At 51.0% G+C, this 26,995-nt stretch overlaps 1 protein-coding gene across 3 annotated transcripts; it reads right to left on the reverse strand.

Annotated features, from left to right (window-relative positions):
- Positions 1-26,973, reverse strand: TIPARP (TCDD inducible poly(ADP-ribose) polymerase). Of its 3 annotated transcripts, XM_032119582.1 has the most exons (7): positions 26,903-26,973; positions 26,018-26,162; positions 13,993-14,990; positions 4,937-5,105; positions 3,498-3,679; positions 883-1,158; positions 1-701 (listed from the first exon to the last, which is right to left on the reverse strand). In XM_032119582.1, exons 3-7 carry the CDS (start codon positions 14,925-14,927, stop codon positions 254-256), a joined length of 2,010 nt encoding a protein of 669 aa, XP_031975473.1. In that variant the 5' UTR covers positions 14,928-14,990; positions 26,018-26,162; positions 26,903-26,973; the 3' UTR covers positions 1-253. The 3 variants fall into 3 exon arrangements, with proteins under 3 accessions (XP_031975473.1, XP_031975474.1, XP_031975475.1); XM_032119583.1 differs by lacking the exons at positions 26,018-26,162; positions 26,903-26,973 and adding an exon at positions 16,970-17,229 and having other exon boundaries at positions 254-701; XM_032119584.1 differs by lacking the exons at positions 26,018-26,162; positions 26,903-26,973 and adding an exon at positions 16,207-16,813 and having other exon boundaries at positions 254-701.
- Between the last annotated feature and the right edge of the window lie 22 nt (positions 26,974-26,995).

Consider the following 26,995-nt stretch of genomic DNA (forward strand, 5'->3'; position numbering starts at 1 on the left):
GACACATTCTGAAACACGAATATTTACTAACATAAATAAACAGTGTTTTATAACAAAAGGCACAGATTTTCAACTATAAACAATGGAAAAATATGTACAATTTCCACATAGGGAATCAACCACCAAGTGCACAGTTGGTCACTTCAGATTTCCTTCCTTCCAAGTCATTCCAGCAGTTAGGAAGTGCCCAGATTTTATTTCCCCCACACGAATGGCTGCCAGGTGAGAGGTTGCGAAGGAGCAGCACAGGCTGTCAGATGGAGACAGTGCTGCTGACTTCTTCATACTGGATGATAAAATAGGGGTAGCTCTGGTCATCATTGAAGATAACAAAGATCTGGGGCTCAAAGTAATTGTCCACGCAGGAGTCGTAGAGGTCGCTGGTGATGCTGCCAGGCTCCACGGGCGGCGGTCTCCTCATGGTGTGGTTGCCCACCGTGTACCTGCCCGTGAGCACCTTGGCCAGGAACATGAAGTGGATGCCCCTGGGGGAGCGTTTGGAGAAGTTGTGGGAGTAGCTGGCCTTCCTGGCGAAGTAGCTGCCCTGGCCGAACATGGTGGCGTGCTTGCCGCACACCCGCGGGTCGAAGTTGTGCTTGCAGATCCCGTCCACCACATCCTGGGATGTGCCATGGAACAGGTGCCGCTCGTTCATGATCCTGTCCAGCCCAGACATCTTCTTGGACATGTATTCCTTTTTCCTGGAACAGAAAGTGGGAAGTGAAGGTGAGTATTCGCTGCAGGTCAGCCGGGGAGAAGCTGTTTTCATTACGGCGTCACCCTCTGGAAGAGCAGAGCTGTGAGAGGAGATACAAATCTCTCTTATAAAATTCCCCCTCTAGGAACATCCATTATAAAAGAACTGGAATTGCATTCTCTTACCTTTTATACTTCTCCCAGAGGAACTGGTTCTGCACTCGCAGGATTTTCAAAATCTTGTATTTGGTCTCTGGCACAGTCTTGTGGAACAGGTTATAAATGGTTCTATAGCTTTTGTCTTCCTTCAGAACAGGCACTTGGATGAAGTCCTGAGCTGGATCCATGCCAATCCAGGTCTCGGGGTAGAAGCTGGGAGAGGTGACAGCAGCTGGGGACAAGTCCTGTGCAGAGGCGGGGTCGGAGCACAGGGAGGGCACCGCGGAGCTGCCGCCCAGGGTCCTGGGGGACGGACAAAGGTTGTGCTCAGACACCCACAGCAGCCTCCAGTCACCTCCAGTTCATCCCCACCGTGGCTGAAAAGCCTCTGATTACCATGAAGTGTCCAAGGCCATGTTGGACAGGGCTTGGAGCAACCTGGGCTATGGAAGGTGTCCCTGCCCCTGGCAAGCGGCGGCACTGGATGGGAGTTAAGGCCCCTTCCCAACCCAGGAAGACTCTTACTGCCATTTGCACAGCCAGATGTGGATTTGCATTTGCAGCTGGTTCTTCTCCTGCCCCTCCTCTAGGAACGCTGCCCGGAGAACAGGCAGGGCTGAGAGAAGGAGCTGTGGCCAGGGAGCCCCATGGATGCCAGAAAAACCCCCTTGGAAAAGCCAGTGGAGGGGACCAGCAGGACTCTGCTCCCACCCACCTGCAGCTCTGCGGAATCCTCACGCTCTGGAAGCTGCTACACTGAGGCAAGAGGCCTTTGTGGTTTATGCTGCCCTGATCCCACCTCAGTGAGCAGCCCTTACTCAGCTGAGTAAATCCTTGCTCCCTGGATTCTCCCTCCTGCACCAAGGGGAACACTGGGACTGTGCAGCGCCTGCTGCGCCCTGGCTCACACCAGCACAGCTCCTGCAGCTGCAAGAACACGTGGAGCGAGCTCCAAAGTCCACCAAGAAGTATTTTCCCAAAGTATTTCCCTAGGAAAAGCTGTCAACCCCCCCGTGCCCCAGAGCAGGCAGCAGGAGAGAGCAGAGCCCAGGCGCCCAGGGCGGAGCTGCTCTCCAAACCACACAGATGGGCAGAAATCAAATCAAATCCAAGGAAAACGGTTGGGAGAGGGGACGTCTGGTGGAAAAAGGTCTGTTTTTAAATCAACACATGGAAAGCTGTGACAGACCTCCCACCTCTCAGGGCAGAAACACTGAATGCTCAGTGGCTGATACCTCCTGCTCGAGGCCAAGGCCAGGATTCCCTTCATTTGCATGGATCTGACTTAACTCAAAGTTCTTCTCACTGCTTTTTAACAGTTGAGCAGAAACCCAGAAAATGGATTTTGTTCTAAGAATTATTATTAAAATAGCAATCAAATACCAAAGTGTGCATTTGTTTTTAATTTGTTTTTCCTCTTTGATAGGCAAATGGGTAAAAAAATATTCCTGTAGGGCCTCATCACTCACACTGGACTGGAAGACTAAGCAGAGATTGCCAGTAAATCATGGATTAATGAGGAAGACATCAAATCCAATAAAAATCCTGCAATCCTTTGGTGTACTTTGTTTGGTTCTTCTGACTGGTGTAAAATATTTATATTATTTATTCTACAGGGGAAGCCATTAAAAAGTCAACATTTTTCATTTCTACTCAAGGATTCTTTTCCAATTTTAGAACAGATTTAAGCAGGTGGGAGGTGAGGGAAAGAACAAATCTCAGGTAGCATCATGTGGGAAGTGGAGGCAACACTGACTGCTTAAGGATAGATCCCATAAATATTTAAAATGCTCTTGTTCTTGCCAAGAATCGGTGTGTGTAAGTGAGCTTTACAAGGGCTCTGGATAAAGAAAATCAGAATGAGCTTTGGTGCAGAGTAGACTCTCAGAGTTTAGTCTGTACGTTTGGTAGCTGGTACAAACAGTTCTGGTCAATCCCTCGTGAGTGCAGAGCCCTCAAGGTCCAACAAAATTAGCTGGGAATTAATTGGGAATTGCATCATTTTAGCAGATCACTGTGGTAAAATGATCCCAGGCAGCAAAACACGAGGAGGACCCCTGAAACCCCCACTTTTCATTAGGATGAGAACCAGGACTGCTCTACCAGCAAGTCCACTCTTGGTTTTTACTGGCACCCTCCAGTTTCTCTCTAATAACTTGGGGTTTCCTTCCTGTAAAACCCCACATAAAAACACCTCCCGGCCCATGTGTGCTGAGGCTGTGACCAAACCCAGCCTCCCCTCGGGACCAGAGGGGTGAGGGCTCTGTGAGCACACCCAGTGCTCCCATTAAACCACCACAGGATGGTGTGGGCTGCCAGGACCTCGAACCTCATCCAGTGCCATCCCCTGCCAAGGCAGGGACACCTTCCATAGCCCAGGATGCTGAAAAATGGACAGGAATTCGGCAAACCTGATGTTCCAACATCCCCAAGGTACATTACAAATTAAATAACAGTAAGGAGTTCCTCAGGTATGTAATATTTAGGAAAGTGGCAGGAGCTGCCAGCATGACCCAGATTTTGGATTCTCGTTCCCATTTCCCACCCGGCAGTGCGGGTTTCCTGTCACGCCTCAGGAACACAAGTGCCCCGGCCAGCCCAGCGCGGAGCAGCGGGAATTGCCCATTTCCCGGGATACCTACTGCAGGAAGGGCGTGAGCAGCACGCAGGAGCGCAGCAGGGGCCTCCTCTTGATCTCCCTGCGGAAGCAGGAGTTCTGCTGGAAGCCGTCCTTGATGTTGAGGATGTACTGGTTGTGCCAGGTGACGAAGCGCACCTCGCGCAGCCCGCGGCAGCTCGCCTCCTCGATCAGCCTCACCACCGGCTAGAACGGGGAAAACGGGGGAAAATGGGGGAAACACGGGGGGGAAACGGGGGGGGGAAACGGGGGGGGAAACGGGGGGGGGAAACGGGGGGGGAAACGGGGGGGGAAACGGGGGGGGCGAAACGCGGGGGGGAAACGCGGGGGGGAAACGGGGGGGGGAAACGCGGGGGGGAAACGCGGGGGGGAAACGCGGGGGGGAAACGCGGGGGGGAAACGCGGGGGGGAAACGCGGGGGGGAAACGCGGGGGGGAAACGCGGGGGGGAAACGCGGGGGGGAAACGCGGGGGGGAAACGCGGGGGGGAAACGCGGGGGGAGAAACGCGGGGGGGAAACGCGGGGGGGAAACACGGGGGGAAACGCGGGGGGAAACGCGGGGGGAAACGGGGGGGGAAACACGGGGGGGAAACACGGGGGGGAAACACGGGGGGGAAACACGGGGGGGAAACACGGGGGGGAAACACGGGGGGGAAACGGGGGGGGAAACGGGGGGGGGAAACGGGGGGGGAAACAGGGGGGGAAACAGGGGGGGGAAACGCGGGGGGAAACGCGGGGGGGAAACGCGGGGGGGAAACGCGGGGGGGAAACGCGGGGAAGGGAAATGCACACGTGAGAAACCGCACGCTCCAAAGTTCACATTCCTGTTCTACACTGCACAAAGCCAGGCCCTGTGGTTCTCCTCGCAGCTCAAACACCCTAAACCTGTCATTTGTGGTATTTCTGCCCAGCTCTCTCCAGTTCTTACACTCAGGAATTATTTCTGGGACTGCCAATGCTGATGAGGTTTCATTCCAAACATCAGCTGTGCCCAGCCCAAGGGCTGCACCCCACAGCTCTGGCAGTGCCTGTCCTGTCTCAGCAGAGCTCTGGGGACAGGGCAGTCAATGAAAAGCTGCCAAGGTGAGTGGAGGTGGTGCTCTAAAGGCTGCAGAAACGGTGCCACTGTCACAAAACCAGATCAGGCTCCAGGAGGGCTCCCTTGGTATTGCCACAAGCTGCTTTGCTCTCCAGTGTGACAGCCTGGCCAGCACTCACGTCCCCGGTGCTTTCAGGGCTAATTCAAGGATCACAGAACCATAAGCCAGGCCAGCAGAGCTGTGCCTTCATTGCTTTCTCAGTTGAACACTGACCCTCCTCATCCTCAGAGTAACTCCAAATCACCTCCCAGAGTGTCTGCAGAGGAACCAGGCTGAACATGGACGTATTTAGTGTGCACTGTAAGGAGGGCTCGGGGCTCCAGGGCAGGGAAGGGGGCCATACCTCTGAGTACTCTCTCCAGCCAAAGTGGTCCCTGCAGAAGTACTTCCACACCGTGTAGCAGCTGGAGCTGGAGCTGGGGCAGGAGGCTGTGGACAGGCGCCGCATTTGGTCGAACTCTGCACTTTCATATAATTTCATAAGGTTCAGATCCACCCAGAACTCCTGGCCCCTGCGAAGAGCAGGAAAAACAGACAATTCTCACCTTTTGTATTCCATTAAACACATGGTTTTCAGCACAGAGGGACAAAACCTCAAACCCAGCACTTGTCTGAGGTGTAGAATCCCAGAATGGTTTGGGTTGGGAGGGACCTTAAATCCCATCTTATTATCCCAAATAATTTATTATTAGGTGTAAAACATGATTAGATTGGATATTAGTGAGAAATACTTCCCTGTGAGGGTGGGCAGGCCCTGGCACAGGGTGCCCAGAGCAGCTGTGGCTGCCCCTGGATCCCTGGCAGTGCCCAAGGCCAGGCTGGACATTGGGGCTTGGAGCAGCCTGGGACAGTGGAAGGTGTCCCTGCCCACGGCAGGGGTGACACTGGATGAGCTTTAAGGTCCCTTCCAAGTCTAACCATTTGATGATTCCATGTAAAGGAGAATTTTGTAGCTAACATGATGTAAAATCATATCTGGTGTTGTTATTCCTGGAAGAGTCAGTGTGGCAGGAGCAGGTTCTGAAGGCTGCAGTTTGTCAGAGGTTTGGAAAGCAGGAAATGCATTCAAATCCTTGGTGGGGCCCAGGTTCCTCCCACTGCCCCTTGCACGAGCAGCATGAAACCCGGGCTGCAAACACAGCTGCCCTTCCCCACAGAAATGTTTGTCAAACCCCCTGCAAACACCACAGAGCCTGAGCTCATCCACTGCCGAGGTAGGAATGACTATTCCCAATTGCCTGTGGGAAGGATGGATACTCAGCCAGACTAAAATTACTTCTCCAAAGTCCTAGAATCATGGGATGGTTTGGGTTGGGAGGGACCCTAAAGCTCATCCCATCCCACCCCTGCCATGGCAGGGACACCTCCCACTGTCCCAGGCTGCTCCAAGCCCCAATGTCCAGCCTGGCCTTGGGCACTGCCAGGGATCCAGGGGCAGCCCCAGCTGCTCTGGGCACCCTGTGCCAGGGCCTGCCCACCCTCCCAGGGAACAATTCCTTCCCAATTTCCCATCCAACCCTGCCCTCTGGCAGTTTGAAGTCATTCCCCTTGTCCTGGCACTTTGTGCTCTTGTTAAGGTCCCACAGAGACTCTGCGAGAGGTGAGAACAGAGATTTCTGAAGAATTTCTCCTCACCAACTCACCAAATAAAGGTCTCTATTTATAAAATAAAGCAGTTCAGTGGAACTATTTGCACAGAGAGAATGAGCACGTTGAACTCTCGGAAGAACAGGGCACACAGCCCAAATTTGGTGCTGCAGAACAGCACAGTTCAGAATAAAACTCCACGAGATCTCAACAGCAGAACATGACCCCACGAATAAGTTCCATTTTCTCTGTTCCCTAAACTTAAGAAATAACACAAAGGTATAAACTTCCCAGGACACTGGACTGAGCAGGTTCATCGACTGGTGAGTTATAACACTGATGAACTTTTTCAGATGAGTGCAGCCAAAATAAGGATATTTGGGCTCTTCCTTCCATCCTTCTGAAGAACTTCAGCCTAATGCATGAATCCCCCAGGCTCTTTCCCTTCAGCAAGGCAAACACTCTCGAGATGTTATGTACAAATAGATGAGTAGAGAAATCTGTTTTGTAAGTGCTCTGAAAATACATGTGGTTTGAAACTGCTCTCCGAGTTCGGGGACGTGCCGTGAGTTACCGCAAACAGGTTCAGAAAAAAACAGAAACGCTGCGAGCGGCAGGGGCCGAGCAGGAAATGAAACCCTGTTCCCATCAGAACAGCTGTGACACTCAGCACACGCTCAGACACCCTGCCATGCTGAAACTGGCCACGTTCTCTCTCTGACTAAGCTAGTTCCTCTCTGCACCAGCAACAACCCGGGGACCTCAGGGGCTTCAAAGAGCCAAACAGGCACGAGAAGGTTTTGCACTCGGGGCTGGGAGAGTCACACGGAGCTCAGTTACTGCAGGAGACAAGTCAGGCACCTGCACTTCCTGGTCACACAAGAGCAGCAAGGTTTCATCTTGTTTGTACACCTGTTTGAAGCTGCAGGGGAAGGACTCTCCCAGAGATGCGCCCAGCTTTGGGCGGGGGACTGAGAGTTTAAACTCCTGTCTGAAACCAAACGTCTCTTAAAGGATATTGGCTTTAAAAGATCAGAAAAATCACAGGTTTGGTTAAATTGGAAAAGCCTTCTCAGACCATCGAGGCCAACCATTGCCCCAGCACTGCCAAGGCCACCACTGACCCACGTCCCCAAGTGCCACATCCCCAGGGCTGTTCAATCCCTGCAGGGATGGGGACTCCAGCAGGCAGCCTGTGCCAGAGCTGGACACCCAGCCAAGAGTTTAATTCTGAAGCACAGGTACTGAAATAGCAACAGCAGAGCTCAGACAGCAGAACCAAACGTGCTCCCATCGAAAGCCACAGTGGGAGGAAAAGGCCCAGGGAACACTCCCAAGGGATGTGCACCAACAGCTCTTCCCAACACAGCAGTGAAAGCAAAGCAATAACCAGGACTGGGCTGCACGGCCTGTGGAAGGCACACAGCAACCTCTGCAGCAGGGCAAGAGCACAAGCAACCCATCTGAGCCTCAATCTTAGCAGTGTGTCCTCATTTCAACCCCAAGAGAGGGGCAGCAGGTGCCAGGGCAGCAAATTAGCTCCAGATTTTACTGAATCTGCCCCCTCATCAAGTCACGCTGCTTCTCTCTGTGGTGACCGTGGGCCACGTGGGAGGTGAGACCTCAGAATGGCAGAGGTGCTACAGACACACTTCTCTCTCAGCCAAAAGGCTCCATCCTAGGGGACAAAAGAATCCAAAAGCAGTGGCTTTGCTGCTTTTCCCGTGTTTATTTTCTAGAAGTTGGGAAGACTGTTTTTCCCTGCCTGTACAATTGGTGACTGGGGTGCTTGGAAAAGCAATCTCCTGGAATTTTCACAGCGAGGAGGGCCAGCTTGTAAATCTGAAACAATTGCTGACACACTGGCCCATATATATGTGTATGTGTACATATATACACACAGCTTAGATGAATGCCTGGCAGGGAAAATAAAAATAAAAATAGTAAGCCCCCCAGCTCTGGATCAGGAAGTCCTTGGGGCAGGGCTGCTGGAGGAGAAGAGACTGTACCAGAAGTTGTTTGTTCTTCCCAAGAACCCACTCCTGAACACGAGGTCCTGGGTTGGGGGGGCCTGGGCTGTGAGGCACTGGAAAGTTCTAAAACTCCACAGCAATGAGGGTGTGGAGCACATCCCCCTCTCCCAAGGATTCCACCCTATTTCCCGACTCAAACCCCAGCTCCCCTCCTTTGCAGAGGAGCACAAACACGGTGTCCCTGTCCAGGCTTGCTGGGTTAAAGGGCTCTGAGCTGCTCCGGATGTGGATGTGTTTGGGAGAGGTTTGTTTGTTTGCTTCCATTGTTAAATCGGTGGAAGATGCTCCTGGCAGGGCGTGGGACTGGATGACCTTTAAGGGCCCTTTCCAACCTAAACTACTGATGTTTTAGAGGAGCACAAGCACAGCTCTGAGTGGCTGCAGAGCTGATACAGGCAGAGACCCTAAAGCCCATCCAGTACCACCCTTGCCATGGTAAGGGACACCTTCCACTGTCCCAGTGTCCAACCTGGCCTTGGACACTGCCAGGGATCCAGGGGCAGCCACAGCTGCCAGGGATTCCTTCCCAATATCCCACCTATCCCTGCCCTCTGGCAGTGGGAATTCATTGCCCCTTGTCCTGGCACTCCAGGCTTTTCCTAAAAATGAATGCTCATTGTCACACCTTCCACAAACAGCTTCCCCCCCAAAAAATAGCACTCCTGTGTACACATGACTACAAGAATCAGATTCTCAATTACTACTCAGCTCAAATCCCTCCTGATTTCAACAAATCCGAGTACCCAGCAGGAAGGAACTTCTTGACCACTGCTCCTGCTGAGCAAATAATTGTCAGAGCCTCTTTGTGCTCGCCCTTGGTCCCGGGACAGGGCAGTCCTGTCACAGCACTGTGTCTGCTGCGTTACCTGGGAGCAGCTCCTGTGAGCAATCTCTGCAGCCATCCCAGACCTTTGTTTCAGATTGCCAGGGAACAGCCTGACCTCAACCTGCAGCCAGGTGACAGCTGTTCCCCAATCTGCAATCTGTTTGTTGACAGGAAACAAGAGGAGGGATGACAGTGATTGCTGGTTCCTCGGCTGCTCCACACAGCACTCAGGGCTTCCCTGCGTTTGTGCAGCTAGGAGCCAATTAGTTCCATTTCATACGGAAATGGTGCTTTTTTGGTGCTCCAAAGCGCAGCAAAAAGGAACCCACACAGCACAAGGCAAACACCGCCAGAATCACTTCACAGGAGTTTCTTTCGAGGCTCTTGCATTCCTCCTAGAAAGGAATGAAAAGCAGCTCCAAACCTCTCAGAGGGTACAGCCAAGAACCTCCCCCAAATTCAGGCAGAGGGACTCTCAGCTGGTTTCTCATCTCCGTGTTATCACTAACACATGCCTTATCTCACACACTGTGGCAGCTGTGTGGATCACACAGAAAACTTCTGAAATTTAACTATTTAATGGGCCAGGGACCTGCAGAACTCCCCAAACAACTCCTGCCCCAGAGCAGCTGTGGCTGCACCATCCCTGGCAGTGTCCCAGGCCAGGTTGGACAGGGCTTGGAGCAGCCTGGGACAGTGGGAGGTGTCCCTGCCTGTGGCAGCCGTGACACTGGATGGGCTTTAAGGACTTTTCCAAGCCAAACCACTCTGATTCCGTGATTCCATGCCTGAAATGCCTCCACTGTGCTCTGTATGATTTTAACACGTCAAGCACATTCTGTCAGCACCAGAGATGCAGCCATCCCACACACAGAGGAATGAAGGAAAACCAGTTTCCTGTACATTTCACTGTGTCCATGCCCTTCCTTCCCAGTCCCTTCGCATGCCCACTGATAACTCCACTGGAACACACCGTGGTCACAGAGTCATGGAATCATTTCGGTTGGAAAAGACCTCCAAGGACATCGAGTCCAACCTTGTCCCCAGCCCAGAGCACTGAGTGCCATGTCCACTCATTCCTTGGACACCTCCAGAGATGGGGACTCCAAACCTCCCCGGACAGACCCTTCCAGTGCCTGACCACCCTTTCCATGGAGAAATTCCTCCTGATATCCGACCTGAACCTCCCCAGGACAGCTTGAGTTTCCTCTTGTCCTGTTGCTATTTACTCGGACTTCACCCAGGAACCCCAAGTGCGTAGGGAGAGAACAGCTCCCAGGCACAACACGCCCCACTGCAGACCCACCTGCTTTTCCCTCACTGCAGCCGTTCCACCCTGGCCTCTCTTTTAGCTCGAAGGAGCCATTTCATAAAACTTACGGAAATTACAGGAAAAAGAAAGAAAAAGGAAAGAAATCAAAGCAACAGCAAGAAGCTGCTGTGTCAGGCAAGCTGGGAGACCTTTTTGCCAAGAGAAAGAGTGGAATTTTCTGCCAAAGCGGGGGGAACTGTTGGGTCAGGAACCGCAGGGTTTTTTTAAACAAATCCCCCTGTAATCTCTAATGCTGTTGCTTGCTTTGAAAAGCAATGTGTGCATGATAGGACAGGTGTGTGTGTGGGGAAACCTGCTCAGCTCCTCAGCCAAGTATTTCCCCTCAGCAAAGAGCATCTTAAAATATCCCAACGTGGGCATCTCCCGCTGGAAAGCGGCACTTGGCACTGCTCTCTCTGCTGCAAGCTGGAACTTCTCCAGGGCCTCTCCTCACATCTAGGAAGAAAACCCGAGTGCTTCCAAGTACTTTAACCTGCTTAAGTTGATGTTCCCCCATTTTTCAGATAGCTTGGTATGTGGCTCTACATAGCTGGCAGACTTAAGAATACAAAAAACATAAGTAATTTATGACAAATACTCAGTCTGAGGCCAAACTGCAAGAAGTAGCTGAAGGAGTTGCATTAAAAAGTAACTAAACAAGGTTTACCACTCCTCTGAGATCACATTCCCTTAGGTGAGAGGCAACAGCTTAATGTATATTTTACAATATTCATCTCAATAACTTATCTCCATCATTACTCATCCCAATAATTAAGAGGAAGGCAGGTTTATATAAATAGCTCCTTGAAGAACACCCTAATTTAGAGCTCATTCCCTAATTGAGCTGATAGCCCAACACTTTCTGGAAGGGCCCGGCTCCCTGGGGGCAGCGCTGGTGCCAGGATTCCGCGCGCACGCTGCAATCCCACTCGCCACGCCGCCCAGACCGTGTGGGACACGCAGCAGGATAAACAGCAGCCCTGCTGGCCAGGCAAAGTGCTGAGCAGGCGTTTCCTGCCGGCTGCCAGGGAGCAGACAGGCCTGCAAAGCTCGTCTGACCACGGGAGATTAATGGCTTTAACAAATAATGCCGTAACCACGGGACGCGGCGCTGGCGGGGCATGTTCGCAGCTCCCCGGAGACGCAGCACACGCGGGACACGGGCAGCAGCCTGCAGGGACCACCGGGCAGCTGGAGCTCCCCACACCTGCCAGGTTCTCCTCACACAACGTGATGCTGCATAAGAAGAAGCTGGCAATCATACACAGTAGAACACTGACCTCCCACCTCAAAACCTGGCTTAAAACCTCGGCAAGTCAAAGCTCTAAGGAGGATCAGACTCAAAGTTTGAAATCAGCAGCTCTGGTCTTAAATAGAACTTCACTCCAAAGGTCTCACTGACGCTTACTGACACGTGAAGCTCTTCCAAGGTTGGAAGGGATCTTAAAGCTCAGCTGATTCCACCCCTGTCATGGGCAGGGACACCTTCCACTATCCCAGGCTGCTCCCAGCCCCATCCAGCCTGGCTTTGGACACTGCCAGGGATCCAGGGGCAGCCACAGCTTCTCTGGGGACCCTGTGCCAGGGCCTGCCCACCCTCACAGGGAGGAATTTTTCCCCAATATCCAGTGTAAATCTGCAGTTTGGCAGAACCCACTCAGCCCAACAAGGTCAGGTCTGCACTCCCAGGCTGTGCCTCATCCCAAGGGCAGTGTCCCACCGGGCTGTCCTGAGCCCACGCTGCTCCTCTGCCTTCCCTCACACCGAGGGAACGTTCTGTCTCTGGCACACACCTGCCAACCCTGTCCCCAGTTGGATCAGACAGGCAGAAACTCCGTGTTCCTCAGGCCCAGCAGCCCCACCAGGCTGGGACCTGCACACCCAGTGCAAGGGCGATGTCACTGCACAGCAGCTTCCCAGGCTGGGGATGACTAAGCCATGACCAAGCACTGTGTCCTTTACCAGTAACACTCCCAAGTCCATCCTTTAGGACACAGAGCTCATGTGCAGTGATGGATTTGGTGACACAACTTCTAAAAGAAAACCATTTGCTCATTTGCACAGAGCTCAAAGTTAAATCATTTAATGGGCTTGGCTCTGGCTGTGCTATTTTGTTTTCAGAAATAATTTCAAATACTTGGGAAATAGAAGTTTGTTGTAAAATACAGCAAATTTTATCTGCTATGCACTTAAAAGATTTTTCAATTTTTTTGAAGACTGGCATATTTCTTCGAGACAATTCTATAAAATATGGTTGTTCCCTACTACATATCCTACTTCGTTTTCAGTGTGGAGTATCCATATTCTGATATTGCCATCACTAAAAAGGCCCTGGCACAGGTTGCCCAGAGAAGCTGTGGCTGCCCCTGGATCCTTGGCAGTGTCCAAAGCCGGGCTGGACAGGGCTTGGAGCAACCTGGGATAGTGGAAAGTGTCCCTGCCATGGCAGAGGCTGGCACTGGGTGATCTCTAAGGTCTTTTCCATCCCAGACCAGTTTGAGTCTATGAAAAAGGCTGAATTTAGTGTCTAATCCAGCATCAAATTAAGTGAGAGTAAAGACTAATGCTGACTTTAAGCACTAGATTTGGTCTCTGGTGCCAAATGAGAAATCTCAGCTTAATAAATGAAAATAAAATATTGAGAAAGCAGGGATATAACTCCTTCAGGAACTGGAAGAAGAGGCAGTGAGCAGAACCCCGAAGGATTTGGGGAGTGTGGCAAAGGCAGTGTGAAGTTTTCACTACAGAAGCATCGCTGAGAACTGGAGCTGTGCCAGCCTGGCAAACTTCTCCTCTCTTATCTGCCCTGCCACAATGTGCATCACACACTTCCTCCAGAAAAGAAACCAAACCAGCCCGCACCCTGCACTGACTGGACCCTGTAAACATCACTCCTCCCCACTGCTCCTCAAAGTGGAACCTGCAGGGGAGAAGCTGAAGAAGTTTTAGCTCTCGGGGTGCACCGGTCACACAACCACATCAAGTTAACAGCTGTTGGCTAATTTTAGAAAATGAGTCAATAAACACAGCTCTGTACAGAGAAAACAATAACTTCAATAGCTGCTTTAATAGTGGAGATGATCAGCATTTCTGCCAGGGTGGCTCAGGTTGCTCACAGGGAATTAGCTGAAACACCCCCCTTTACTCGCAGTGATACGACATTTCCAAAGGTCTCCCCAGAGCTCCCCTCTGGTTTAGCTGCTTGGGGTGGAATGGCACAGACTGTGCTGGGAGTGCACAGCCAGTCTGTGTTCACAGTGGCAGAGAGCAACTGCTCTGTCATTCCTGTCCCCAGCGCTGCCAAGGCTCTTTCATGCTGCCACTTTGTCTAATGCAGAGAAAAGACTAATTAGGAACACCAAGAACAAGCACAGCATTGCACAACAGTCTCTGAATTCCTACAGAGCTGAAGTTTTCTTATTTCACACACGCCAAGTCCTCAAAGAACACATTCCAGATGCTAAACAACAGTTTTACAGGTGTACAAGAATTTTTGGTTGAGTTAAACTTGTTGGCTATAAATCAGGAAACATCATCCCAGGGTTTCTAACACACTTGGACACAAATATCAGGGAAAAAAGAGGCACATCCTGTTAAATTTCTGCACCCTTCCCAGCAAAGGAGTAAATTCAGTTACCTACCGATACTTGACCTTGATCTTGTCATTGTCAGGGTTGCAGTAAAGCCTTTCCAGGTGCTCCTGGGAATCGTTGGTCACACTTTGCCACCTCTGAGTTACTGTCCTCCTCACCTGCCAGTGATAGGGTAACACTGTGTGATGCTTGGGACAATCACTGCCATAAACACAAGTGCCCTGGAGAAAATCCACACAGATTTCAATCCCATCCTCCTGGTGGGTGTGATACTGCAGCTGGTTCAAGAGCTCAAACACCAGGTCAAGGGAAGCTTCTTCACTTTTATCCTGAAATATCCCAGCACTGAATTTATTGCTCGGGGTCAAGTTGTATTGCATGGGACAGCTGTTCTCCTGCAGTAAGCTAGATGTGTAGCTTTCCAGAACCTTGTCAGGGAACAAAGGACAAGCTGCACCATCACTAGCACTTGGGTGCAAAGGATGATCCTGGAATGATTCATTACCATTATCAGCAGCAGTTCCAGGCGTTTCTGGGGAGAAACTTTGCTCTCCTGACTGGACGTCCTGCTCACGATGCCCGGGGGAAGGATGAGCTCCTGGCAATTGACCCTGCACATCTGGAGCTGCTGGCATCAGCACAGTCACATTATTTTCTGTCTGGGGGCAAGAGGTACCGAGGTCCAGAGTCTTTTTCACAGCAGGTTCACATAAATCACCATGGCCACCACGCTGGCCTCGGGGCACGAAGACCCTACCCAAGGTGCCAGCTCCCAGCAAGCTGGTAAAGATCGGCCGCAAAGCCCGCAGAGCTTGTGTGTCCAGTCTCTTCTGCACTTGCTGCTTCTTCTTGAAGCAAGGCTTCACAGGTGGGATCTTTTCAGACAGCCTCACCTGAGGAGAAAAGTCCTCTGAAGGAGAGCACTTCATTCCTGGGCAGGGAGCCTGGGGCACCACACACGCTGGCTGGGGTTCGGTGTCCATCAGACACAGACTTTGCTCTCTCCAAACCACTTTCAAATGTCCCAGAGCCTCCCAAGAATCAATCTAGGGCAGAAAAGAAAACAAGACAGTTAATCTCTCTAATTGCTCATGGTTAACACGAACAAGATCACCCCTGGAGAGGATTTCGAGCCAGCAACAGCAAACTCCTCCCCTCGCTGTGACTGCGGGTAGCCCTCAGGCACGTAAAGCTTGAAAACAGCTAAACTCCGGCTAATTAATCCCAAACCCACACTCCTCATCTCTCCGCACATCCAGGCTCTGAGACACTCAGGCACGCACACAGTCCCCCGAGGGTGGGCAGGAAAGGGGGGTGGTCCGACGCCTCCTCCCTGTCAGGATGTTCAATAAACAAGAGCACTTGGATTCATTCTACTCCACAAAAGCGAACATGACAGCGCTGATTTCTGTGCCTCCCTCACACACAGACCTGAGGAGCATGAGACAAGTCCCCCCCACATTTCAGACATTCCTGCACCATTTCCTCTCCCACCAGAGGAGCAAACCTACACATTCCCATTCCATTCGCATGTGTCCTCCCTCGTGCCACCTCCCACTCCCACCGGCAGCACCGCCGGGGAGCCGCTGGCTGCGCGGAAACCCGCGGCGAACTTCACACGGGCTTCAGCGGGGGCCAGGATGTCACCCCGGCGTGGTTCTGAGCAATTCACAGCCCATTCCTGCCGCCGCCGCCCTGTCCCCGCCCGCACCCCCCGTGGCCCTGCTCTGTGGCACCCGGTCACCCGGTGGTGACACACCGCGCTCCTCTGCCTCTCGCCACGCTGGGCAACAGGAATTAAAACAGGGCAGGGAAGCAAACAGAAGGGTGGTAGTTACTCAGGAACTGAGAAAAACATTATTTGCAAGCTGCAGAAGTGTATTTTTTTAAAGCACAAATAAGCAGTGTGTCTCGTACGTCACCAAAAGCAGGTGCTACGCCTTTTAATCAGGAATCCTGTAATATTTGATTACATTTAATTAAACCTGCTTCAATCTCATATGCAGGCTCAATGCTCAGAGTGGAGCACATTAAGGATTACTTCCTGGATAAATGCATTCCGAGCAAAGTTACTCCTCACTTCAAAACAAAATCCCAGAAAACAGAGAAAATTTGGCAATAATCTCTTACTACTGATGATTTGCTCTGGAAAATTTCTCATTGAGTCTTCCGTATTTTGGAACATTCATTTGTAAGGCTTTTCCATTTCCCTGGGAAACAGCACGTCAGGATTGCCAGGAAAAAGAAAAAAAAAAGCTGTACCTCTCAAATTTTCCCATTTTTTAGATTAAATTTAAAGCAAGTGGTATATCTGTTTGGCAGTTAAACCCAAAGTCATCGGTGTATCTGTTATTCTTCCACAGACACCAGGCAATTCCTCCAAACCACCAAAGGCACCTTCAAGTAACTCCAAGGGTTTAAAAATCCTCGACTCCAAAGAGAATGAGATGTTCCCGTTCATGCAGCCCAGGTCTCACCGCCCTGGCGAGGAGCAAGAGGATCGGCCAGGTCTCAAGGACCCCTGCAGTGCCAAGGTGCTGAGCAAGTGACTTCTGATCTTGTTCAGCCATACCTCTGCTGCTATTTCAATATTTATATTCCTCACTTGATCAGCATTTAAGTTTTGCTGCTATTTTTACAGAACTGCCTTAGTGAGCGGAGCCGGATCCCCCAACGACTCTAAAAATAAAGCGGCGAGAAGGACGAGTACGGGGCTTTGCCGGCATTCCCGTCTCAGCATTCCAGCAGGCCGGCCCCGGGAGCAGCAGGCAGGAGCGATCCCCGCAGCGATGCTCCCCGCACGCCGAGCTTCAGCAGCCGCCGATGCCTCGCCGGGGGGGTTCGCTCCCCGAGCGCTCGCCATCGCACTCGCCATCGCACGCGAGCCGCGCCTCCTCTGCTCAAGAAAGCCACTCCGCTGGCCTTAGACACGTTTCAACAATAAACAATAACAGCACCAGCCCAGAGACAGACCCTGAGGACGGCGGAGCTGCCGGGCAGCCAGCCCAGCGCAGCTGGGACCTACCGGCGCGGGCTCCCTCGGCGCGGCTCCCGCGTTCTGACCCAAATCCACGGTAACTCCAGAGCGAAACCACTTTTCTGCTGGGGGGAGATGTAATGAATGAGGCGGGCGCTGGGGCGGTGCCGGAGCCGCGCCGGGACACCCTGACCGCGGCCGGTGCGGGGTCAGCACCGCCGTGTCCGCACCAAGGGACGCGTCCGGCCGCACATCCCGCCCCAACTCGCTGCGCTCCTCCTCACTCGCTCCGCCGCCCGCTTAAGTATCGCTGCCGCGAGAGCTGCGACGGCAGCGCCGGCCGGGGCGGAGCGCGGGCGGGCCGGGCCGGTTCCCCCGCCCCCGGCCGGTCCCCCCGCGGCGCCGGCCAGGCTGCAGCACGCCCCGTGCCCACCCCGGGCCGCCCGGCCGCCGCACCCCGCCCCGCACCGCTGTCAGCGGCGAGAACCGAAAGCGCCGCCCGAAGGAGTTCCCGAGAGCGATAGGACGAGAGGCCCCTTCGCGTTTCATTTATCACGCACCGAGCGTTTCGTTTCAGCCCGGCAGGGAGGGATGTCCCCGAGCACGGCACTGCGTGCGTCGGGCTCGCACGCGAGCCGGGGACGGGCCGGGAACACGCCGGGAATGAGCCGTGTCAGCCCGGGCGCTCCAGTCACGCAGCACGAAGGAACACACCGTCCTCACGGAACGCAAGGACGGTACCCTGACCCTCCCCGCGCCGCCGAGCTCTCGGTGCGAGCGGCTCCAGCTGCGCTAATTAATGAGTAAGAGACAAACACGGAGCCCATCCCGGAACAAAGTCACCCTGACTCACTTGGTGCACCCACACGCAGCCCCTGCCACGGCGCTGCCCGGATCGGGGCTGTGCTCCTGCCGGTGACACACTCCGGAAAAGCGAGTGTGGAGTGGAACAGGCTTCCCCAGGAGGCTGTGGCTGCCCCAGCCCGGGAAGTGCTCAAGGCCAGGTTGGAGGGGGCTTGGAGCAACCAGGTCTGTGGAAGGTGTCCCTGCCCCTGGCAGGGTGGTGGAACGAGAGGAATTTAAAGGTCCCTTCTCACCCCAGCCCGTCCTGTGATAACGCACTACAGGCAGCTATTGTTTATTTACAGAGTATTTTATGGCTGGAATTGGTTAAGAGCAGTTAACCTCCCTTTGTCCCAAAGCCATGCCCGTGCTGTCACCGTCTGGCTGTGCGTGTAAGGGAGCACGGGGCCGGTTCAGCTGTCCGTGCCGGCCTGGCATGCTTCCCTGCTGAATCACAGCCTGTTCCCGGAGAAAACCCCAGCGGGACACGGCCAGCAGCTCACACGGCCGCCAACCACAACCAGTGCATGCACAGCACTAATAATGGCCAGATAAAATAACTTATAAAGGAGTCAATAACTTCAGAATGTAACATTTATGTTGCTGGAACACCTACTGTATTACTTGCCCAGAGAAGCTGTAGCTCCCCATCCCTGGAAGTGTCCAAGGCCAGGCTGGACAGGGCTTAGAAGCAAGCTGATCTTTGGAAGGTGTCCCTGCCCATGGCAGGGGCTGGATCAAGATGAGCTTTAAGGTCCTTCCATCCCAAACGACTCTGGGCTTCCACAACTCGTGTTCTTGTTTTCTTTTTAAAGCCAGTCTTTCATTCCTTGTGCTCAGTGACTTTATGAAATTACACATACAGAAAATACAGGCAGCTGGAAGGAAACTTGTTTTAAGGTGGCACAAGCTGTACAGCACAGCTGGAAAATGCTGCACAGCTGCATTTATAGTGCAGTAGGATATGCCATTTTCCCAACAAATTACAGAAATGGAACTCCAGAGAATCACAGAATCTCAGACTGGTTTGGGTTGGGAGGGCCCTTAAAGCCCATCCAGTGCCACCCCTGCCATGGGCAGGGACACCTTCCACTGTCCCAGGCTGCTCCAAGCCCCGTCCAACCTGGCCCGGGGACTTCCAGGGATGGGGCAGCCACAGCTTCTCTGTGCCAGGGCCTCCCCACCCTCACAGGGAAGAATTTTCTCCAATCTAAACCCGCTCTCTGTCGGTTTGAAGCCATTCCCCCTCGTCCTGTCACTCCATGTCCTTGTAAATAAGTTTCTCTCCAATGCAGTTGGAGAGAGAATGACTCTAGAGAGGCTGAGTAAAGGTGGCATCTGTATCTGCAGGAGCTGAAGACAAATTATCATCTGTAAATTAATTGAGCTCTTGAGTGTCTGAAGCATCAGACAGAGCCTCCCAGTTTGTCTGGACTCAAGCGTTCCCGAGTAGGGTGACTGGGATGTGTCACATCCTCGTTCAAGGAGAAGGAGCTGCTCACATACACTTGTATTTATGTGCCACCACCAGAACAGAAATTACCACTTTGGAATAGCTCCCTTCACGCATGAGCTATAAATAAGAGGCACATATGGCTGAACTGCACACTGGGGTGGGCACAGCTCCTGCTGCACTGGGGCTGGGAGGATGGAACCAGGCAAAGACACAGGTTCTTGGAATAACCATCTTTTCCCAAACAAACATGTAATTAAAGGAAACACAGCACACCAGCCCCTCGTACACCCATTTCTGAGGCCACCCCACACAAATATAGAAAGAAACTCTGACCACCATGAAAGCATGATCTCATCTTTAAATACATGTTTAAATCTTAAGCAAGAGAAAGAAAGCTTTTAATTATTTCTTTCAGATGGTAAACGGCCCCAGCTGAATGCAGCAATTTACAACTCTGACTTGCAAATACAGGATAATCAGTATGCACACTTGGATTTGCTGATGAAAGAGGGGAAACATCTGACTTAAATGTTTTTGGTAAAACAACAAAGCTCTCAGGCTCCAACACATTCTTTTTCTAGTGACAGAACTCCTTTTCTACCTCAACTCTTGCACAATGAACATTCTTCACTTCCTAAAACACATCCCAGTACAGGAAAGTTCATTGTCCTTTCTAGTGTTTTATACAAGCCAACAAACAGCAACGTGCTGACAACTAACAAAGAGATCACGGAATGGCTTGGGGTGCAAGCACCTTAAAGCTCACCTCATTCCACCCCTGCTATGGGCAGGGACACCTCCCACTGTCCCAGGCTGCTCCAAGCCCCAATGTCCAGCCTGGCCTTGGGCACTGCCAGGGATCCAGGGGCAGCCAGGGGCAGCTGCTCTGGGCACCCTGTGCCAGGGCCTGCCCACCCTCCCAGGGAACAATTCCTTCCCAAGATCCCATCCATCCCTGCCCTCTGGCACTGGGAAGCCATTCCCTGTGTCCTGTCCCTCCATGCCTTGTCCCCAGTCCCTCTGCAGCTCTCCTGGAGCCCCTTTAGGCCCTGCAAGGGGCTCTGAGCTCTCCCTGGAGCCTTCTCCTCTCCAGGTGAGCACCCCCAGCTCTCCCAGCCTGGCTCCAGAGCAGAGGGGCTCCAGCCCTGGAGCATCTCTGGCCGCTCTCCAGCAGCTCCGGGTCCTTCCTGTGCTGGGTCCCAGGGCTGGGGCAGCTCTGCAGGTGGGCTCTCACCTGAGGGGGCAGAGGAGCAGAATTCCCCTCCCCTGCTGCCCCCGCTGGGGCTCAGCCCAGGGCATGGGAGGTTCTGGGGGCTCAGCCCAGCGCACCCAGCCAGGTCTGGTCACGCTGAGCTCCCAAATTCTTCTCCTCAAGGCAGCTCCCAGTGCCTGGATTTGTGCTTTTCCATACCGATGCTTGATGACAAATGCTAATCCCCTGCAAATACCACTGCAAGCTCTACCCTTTGCCAGCCAGCCAGGGTAGGTGAGCACCCAGGGAAAGGAAAGGTCAGCAATGCAGACATTTATTAAAAGTTAACAGAAGGGAAAAGGTAATCTCTGATGTGCTGGCTGTGTCTCTGTGACGGGGAAATGATGCCAGCCAGGTTTCACTAATGGGAAAGAAGAGGCAGGAGGGCAGCAGAGGTTTAGTCACACCTGTACTCAGGAAGCCTTGGCTGGACTGACACCTACTGGGCTCCACCTGCTGTGGTCGGTCCTCAAGACAAGGAAAGCAGAAACGTCACAGTCCAAATATGTCAAGATGAAATTTTCTATTCATTAAATTAATTTATTAATTAATTTCTATTCATTAATTTAATTCTATTCATCTCCAGACCGTATCTGTTTATAAATGATAATCTACAGCAGGTAAATGGAAGAAGGTGGCTCTAATCTTTAAAATAAAAATTTTCTTGCTGGTTACCTGACATATTCACTGTGTGGAGGGGATTTTTTAGTAAACCTCCTATTTTTCTCTTTTACACTGCTCAAAAGAAAAGTCTCAAAACTCGAGTGGTTCCAATTCATCAATGGAACCTTCTAAAACCAGACCCAACTTTTACATCTGCAGCTGGCAGTAACCAGATTCATTTCCTTGGTCTCAAATTCTCCCTCTTTTAATATCTTGTACTGTAATTAAAAGTTTTGAAAGCACAGCGTGCTGTTTCTTCTATTGAATATACCTCAAGTTTGGTGAAAACAGCATTTATCAGGAAAAAATAATCATGTATTATACGTGAGCATCACCCCACTTCTGGTTATTTCACTATCACATAATCTTATCTCAGGAAGTGATTTAGGACTGATGAATTCGGACAGGGAACACTTGATTCCAAGGTGGGCTCTCTGCCTGGAAATTTTGTTAGGAGTTAATCATTTCTGCAGAGGTATTTTAGTGCCGCAGCCAGAGGAACGGACCTTGACCCTTGGCCTGTGTGAGCAGACAGCACCTCTGTGCTTTCAGGATGTCAGCACAGCAGCACCGTCCAGCTGGAGCTCAGTCACTCCTGAGAGCTCCCCACTTAGGGAGTCCTATCTTATGGAACCAGAAATCATTTAGCACGGAACAGAAACAGAAACAAGTTCTAGGAGACACACTCAGGTCAGCAGTTTCTCCAGAACTCAGTTTTCTAGGTGGAGTTTCCTTCTGCAGCTGGACCTGTCTGAGGGGAAAATTAATGATGCTTCCAAACTAAAACAATAATAATTTTAAAAAGCCCTACGTTTTATTTTTAAAATGCATGCAGTGAGCATTTGCAGGGCATCAGGTATAGACTGAGACCAGGTAACACTGTACACCAGAAAGTACCAGACTGGAGGGACACTCTGGGACATTAAACTGATTTGCTGAAGCACCCATCCAATCTGGAAGTTGATGTAAATACACAAATTAATACATGAAATGAGTCAAAATATGCCCACAGTGGGGACAGGCTCCTTTGGTTTAGATGGGATTTTGTTGAGCTGCTGCACCCTCTCGTGGAAGTCTCTTAAATCCATGTAAACCCTGAAAATTTAGTTAAGGCCAAAGCAACACTTACCAATGCTTAACGAACACAAACTGATTCCTAAAACACCACTGAACTTTTGAGACTTTTCAAGGATAATGATAACTCTAGAACACTTCCCAGGTGGATTCTGGCACCAGGTGAGCAGTAATGTGTGGACAGCAGTGCTTTGGTCCTTCTCCTTTAGGCCAACTCCTTTTTAAACTAAACAAAACAGGAATGTTCCTTTACAATGCAGTGTTGGCCAACTAAAATAGAAATATTTTCTAAAATCACCAGTTAGTTCTACCTAGCACACAGACAGTTCACTATCTGCATCCAAATAATGTAATTAACCTAGTTCTATTTAGCAAACAGGTAATTCACTATCTACATGCAAATAAAGTCCATCCTTTAACCAAAATTTCCAACACGTTAAAAAAAGGATGCCTGGAAGGTAACAGCACTGTCCTGTTTTACATCTGAAAACCAGCTAAGAGCTGCTCCCTGGAGCAAACCTTTAGTTACCCAGTAAAACACTGAGAGCTGCAGCACCCTGGAGAAGTTGAAGGTTCAAATGAAAATCTCTGTAGACATCCCTGGAAAAGGTCAATCCTTACAAGAGAAGAGGGAGAGGCATCGCAAATTTGAATTCCTCCCAAGCTCTGCATGACTAAGCAAGGAGGGAAACAGGAGTGTACACACCTTAAACTGAGAATAAAGTAACTGAACGGACAAAACCAATGCTAAATTCAACAACACTTATTTCCTGTAAAATGCAGGAACCGAAGAACCAAAATCTGAAGCTCAGGGAGCAGCTGGGTGGACCCAGGCTGCAGAACACCTAAATGAAACCAGCCCTAGGATGATGCAGAAACAGCCACATGCCTGCTCTGCTCAGCAGCTGCTCTTGGAAACAGCCTGAAGTGCTGTGAGGAGGAGATGCTCTGCTCTGCAAATGAGAATCTGCATTTGGACATTATTTCTTTCCACAAGAATTCTGTGTGGGAGCACACTAGAAATGCTTTATTGCTGGGATTCACCCATCTGTGTGTTGCTGGATTCAGCATTCCAGAAGGGTACAGGACACTGCCTTGCTACGTTCATTCTGTTCACGACTTTTTGTCTTTCACACTTCCTGTGGCTTTTTAAATTGGGAAAATATTTGGCAGAATTTTCTCTAAGCAGGCTCAAATTGAGCCCTGATTGGCCAACTGGAAAACACAAAGTTTTCTGTGGATGCATTAATCTCCAACTGTTCCAGGAGATGAGTAGTCAGTAACACCCCCTTTTATTCCCACAGCCAAACATCCCTCACATGGCACTTCAGTTTTAGTTCATCCTTCTTACTTTAGGTATTAGCATTTTAGGAACCACCAGCACAGGGATGGTCAACTCTTCTGATTACACACTAGGTTAAATTTTCCTGTGGTTCAAGTCCAGGTGCTGGCCAAGCTCCAGGCTGCAGGAATAGGGAACCCCAGAGAAGGCACAGGTGGGAAGTGGCACCAAGCACCCTGAACCCCTCCCACACTGCTGAGGGATGGAGCAGCAGCGGTGGGTGGGTGCCAGGATGACACATGCCAGGCTCAGAAATCCCATCTGCCTGACTCCCTCCCACTGACAGGGATCAGTGCTGAACTGGACCAGGATCATCCCACTGCACATCACCCCACAAAGCCCCAGTGTGAGGACCATGGCAGAGCCACTTGTGGGCTGCTGCTCAAGGGACACAAGCTCAGTATCCCACGTGGACACGACTGCTTGACTGCCTTTGCAATGTGGTTATTTCCCAAACAGTGCCTCTGATACTGCTTTTCAAAAGTGGTCAGTTCCAAACTCTTCCCAGAATAAATGCTGAGCAAGGCTGAATCTATTCCTAGACATGATTTCATTCACGTGGTCCACAGGCACAAGAACCTTAAAAACGCTAAAGAAGGAAACTGGAGCAGATGAGACCATTTCAAGACATCAAAAATGGGTCACATATGCTACTCACTGAGCTGCCTTCACCAACAGCAAGTGCCACAGAAATCCAGCAATTCCCAGCCTTTAGAAATGACAGGCACCTCTTTTGGGGGCTACATTCCAGAGGAAAGTGTCCCTGCCCTTGGCAGGGCTTGGAATGAGATGAGCTTTAAGGTCCCCTCCAACACAAACCACTCTGGGATTCTAAACCACATGGAGGGACTGATTTGTCTGGAAAATAACACAGCCAGATTATGGCTCCAGTTTTAAACCTCAGACACCACAGAATGTTTCAGGAAAAGCACAGCACACAGGAGAACTGGAAAGCTTCTCACTCACCCAGTTCCCATACACAGTTCCGGAGAAGCTGCTTAGTTCATGAGTGTCATGCTCATCCAAAGGAGGCTTTCCTTTGTATTTAAACAATTTCCCATCAGCTGATCCCAAACTCAGCACATTAATCCCTTCCTGCATGATAGATTGCAGTAACCTGACACAAAGGTGTCTTGAGTCTAAGCACACATAAGTGACAACAATAAAATACACAAAACAAACCCTGGCAGGAAAGGTCACTGCCCTCATTTAAATTTTTCAGCTTAGTCCACCTTATAAACTTAGAGAAAAAGTGAGAGCAGTAAAGACAATCCATGTATTTTCAGAATATTTATCACTGCTGCTGTGCTTCAGAAGAAATTTGGCTAGAAACCTAATTCCTAAGTTACAAAGACAGCAGCATTCATTTTCCTGTTACCAGGAGAACTTTCGCTTTCGGGTCATGGAGCCATTGCTCCTCTGCTTCTGATGTCTCACATTCTCAACAGCTTCTGAGTAAGGATTTAGCCAAGATACAAATCTAGGCCCTTAAACAAAACCTGGAATTGTTTTATTTATTGGCAAATAAATAAAGTGTTGGCCCAGTTTATTTCTGGGGAAGCATCTATGAAACACTCAGGGTATGAAGCTCTCACTGTACACAGAGTTCTGCCTGAAGCCAGAGTTTGCCAGTGCCAGGAGCTTTAAAAAAAGCAAAGCGCTCATTTGTTTTTCATGAAAATCTTTCATCATTCCACTGCCTAAATCAATGTCCTGTTTCATCCTAATGAGGAGACAGATGGTCACTGGGCAGATTTCATTCCAAAATGACAGCATCCTTCCCATGTAAACCAAACCACAAAAAAAAGGACTTAATTACATCCCACCACAACACAAAACAAATTTACCCAGATGAGAGGAAGGAAGAAATCTGGGCAAGGACAGAGATAATGACTTATCTAAATCCTGAAATAATCTTAATTTTCCCCCCAGTTTCCAACTACTTTATACAACTCTAAGCATGTTCTTTAACAAAAAAAATTCACATGACTGGCAGCATTGATTAATTACTGATGTTTCCTACTAGAATCACAAAGTGCTTTGGGTTTGGAGGGACCTTAAAGCCCATCCAGTTCCACCCCCCCCAGCCATGGGCAGGGACATTGGGGGTTTAACCCATTTTACAAGGAAACCAAGACTGGTCTCCACTCTTGCTGAAGAGCCATCCTCAGCACACATTTGGGAATGCCACCTAAGAGACAAACTGCATTTCCCACCTGTGGAAGTGGAACTGCTGAAACCACTTCAGGAGAGGTTCACGCCTGGCAGTGTCCAAGGCCAGGCTGGACAGGGATGTGGAAGGCATCCCTACCCACAGCAAGGCTGGAATGAGCTGAGCTTTAAGCCCCTTCCAGCCCAACCCATTCCATGATTCCATGATGAGGAGAAGGTTGGTTCCCTGGCTGTGGCAGCTGGGGAACTGCACACCTGCCCTCTGTGCACAGGTATGGCCTCCATGGTACTCACAGGTGTTCCTGCTGCTCCTCAGAGCTCCTGTGCTTCATCTGATGGGCTGGTGTGTCTGCAAATCCAGCCTGGGAATCCCTGCAGGAGAGAGATTTCCAAGCCTGCACGGAGGTCTGGCTAGCAGAAGTGTAACTCCCATAGCTGCCTGCAGATAACGACATCAATAGATCCTGTTAGCACACTGCATCAACACACTCTGCATCTGAAAATCTGCTCTGTTGGAAATTTATTATGAGCTCAAAAAGCAGAGTCCTACTGCACTTAAGTGTTGTATAAAGCTCTATCATAATGAATTCATTTTGATCATATTTAACCTCATTTAAATTTACTCTCATTTCCACATAGCATTTCCTCATGGCATGCACCTCATGTGTTTTCTGGAAGCAGAAAACACTAGTAACTGCAGGGAAATAAATGGGGGAAATGACTTGGATTAAATTTTAGACAAATACATGCTTTGCTAAATGAAGTTTACATCAAAATGTTAAAGATATGAAGAGAACTGGCAGTCCAGGGGACAAGCAGTGCTGCAGGCAGCCCAGGCCATTGGGACAACGCCTGCATCCCACTGGCAAGCGCTCCCCACTGGTGCAGGACGCTGCTGTTAATCCCCGAAATCTCTGCGGGCTGTCACCACAAACTGCAGAGGGAACACGACAAACAGTGAAAAGCAGGGCACGCTGCACGGCTCCCCAAGCTGGGGTGGAGCTGCGGAGATTAGGAATGGCTCTAAAAGCCTAAAACAAGACAGAAACGCTCTTCTGTGGGGGCTGGCGAGTGGGATTTTCACAGCTACGGAGAACACGAGAGAAAACACGGGAAATTTCCACTCCTTCCCAGCCGAACTGTGACACCCCGGAGGGATCCCGCCCGCCGGGGACTCACCTGCCTCAGCCACGCGGGCAGCGGGGCTACATCGGGACTGGGATGGGGCTGGGGACGGGCTCGGGGCCGGGATGGGGACGGGGCCGGGCTCGG

Source organism: Corvus moneduloides, chromosome 10 (genome assembly GCF_009650955.1).
Source record: "Corvus moneduloides isolate bCorMon1 chromosome 10, bCorMon1.pri, whole genome shotgun sequence".
Taxonomy (NCBI): domain Eukaryota; kingdom Metazoa; phylum Chordata; class Aves; order Passeriformes; family Corvidae; genus Corvus; species Corvus moneduloides.

What these genes read in the sequence shown, in the direction of transcription:
- TIPARP (XM_032119582.1), bottom strand. Translation starts at nt 14,927, where the DNA reads ATGGACACCGAACCCCAGCCAGCGTGTGTGGTGCCCCAGGCTCCCTGC. An exon ending in AAGATCAAGGTCAAGTATCG is followed by an intron (nt 5,106 to 13,992) that starts GTAGGTAACTGA and finishes TGCTCTTCGCAG; the next exon opens with GGGCCAGGAGTTCTGGGTGG. An exon ending in CTCTGGGAGAAGTATAAAAG is followed by an intron (nt 702 to 882) that starts GTAAGAGAATGC and finishes TTTCTGTTCCAG; the next exon opens with GAAAAAGGAATACATGTCCA.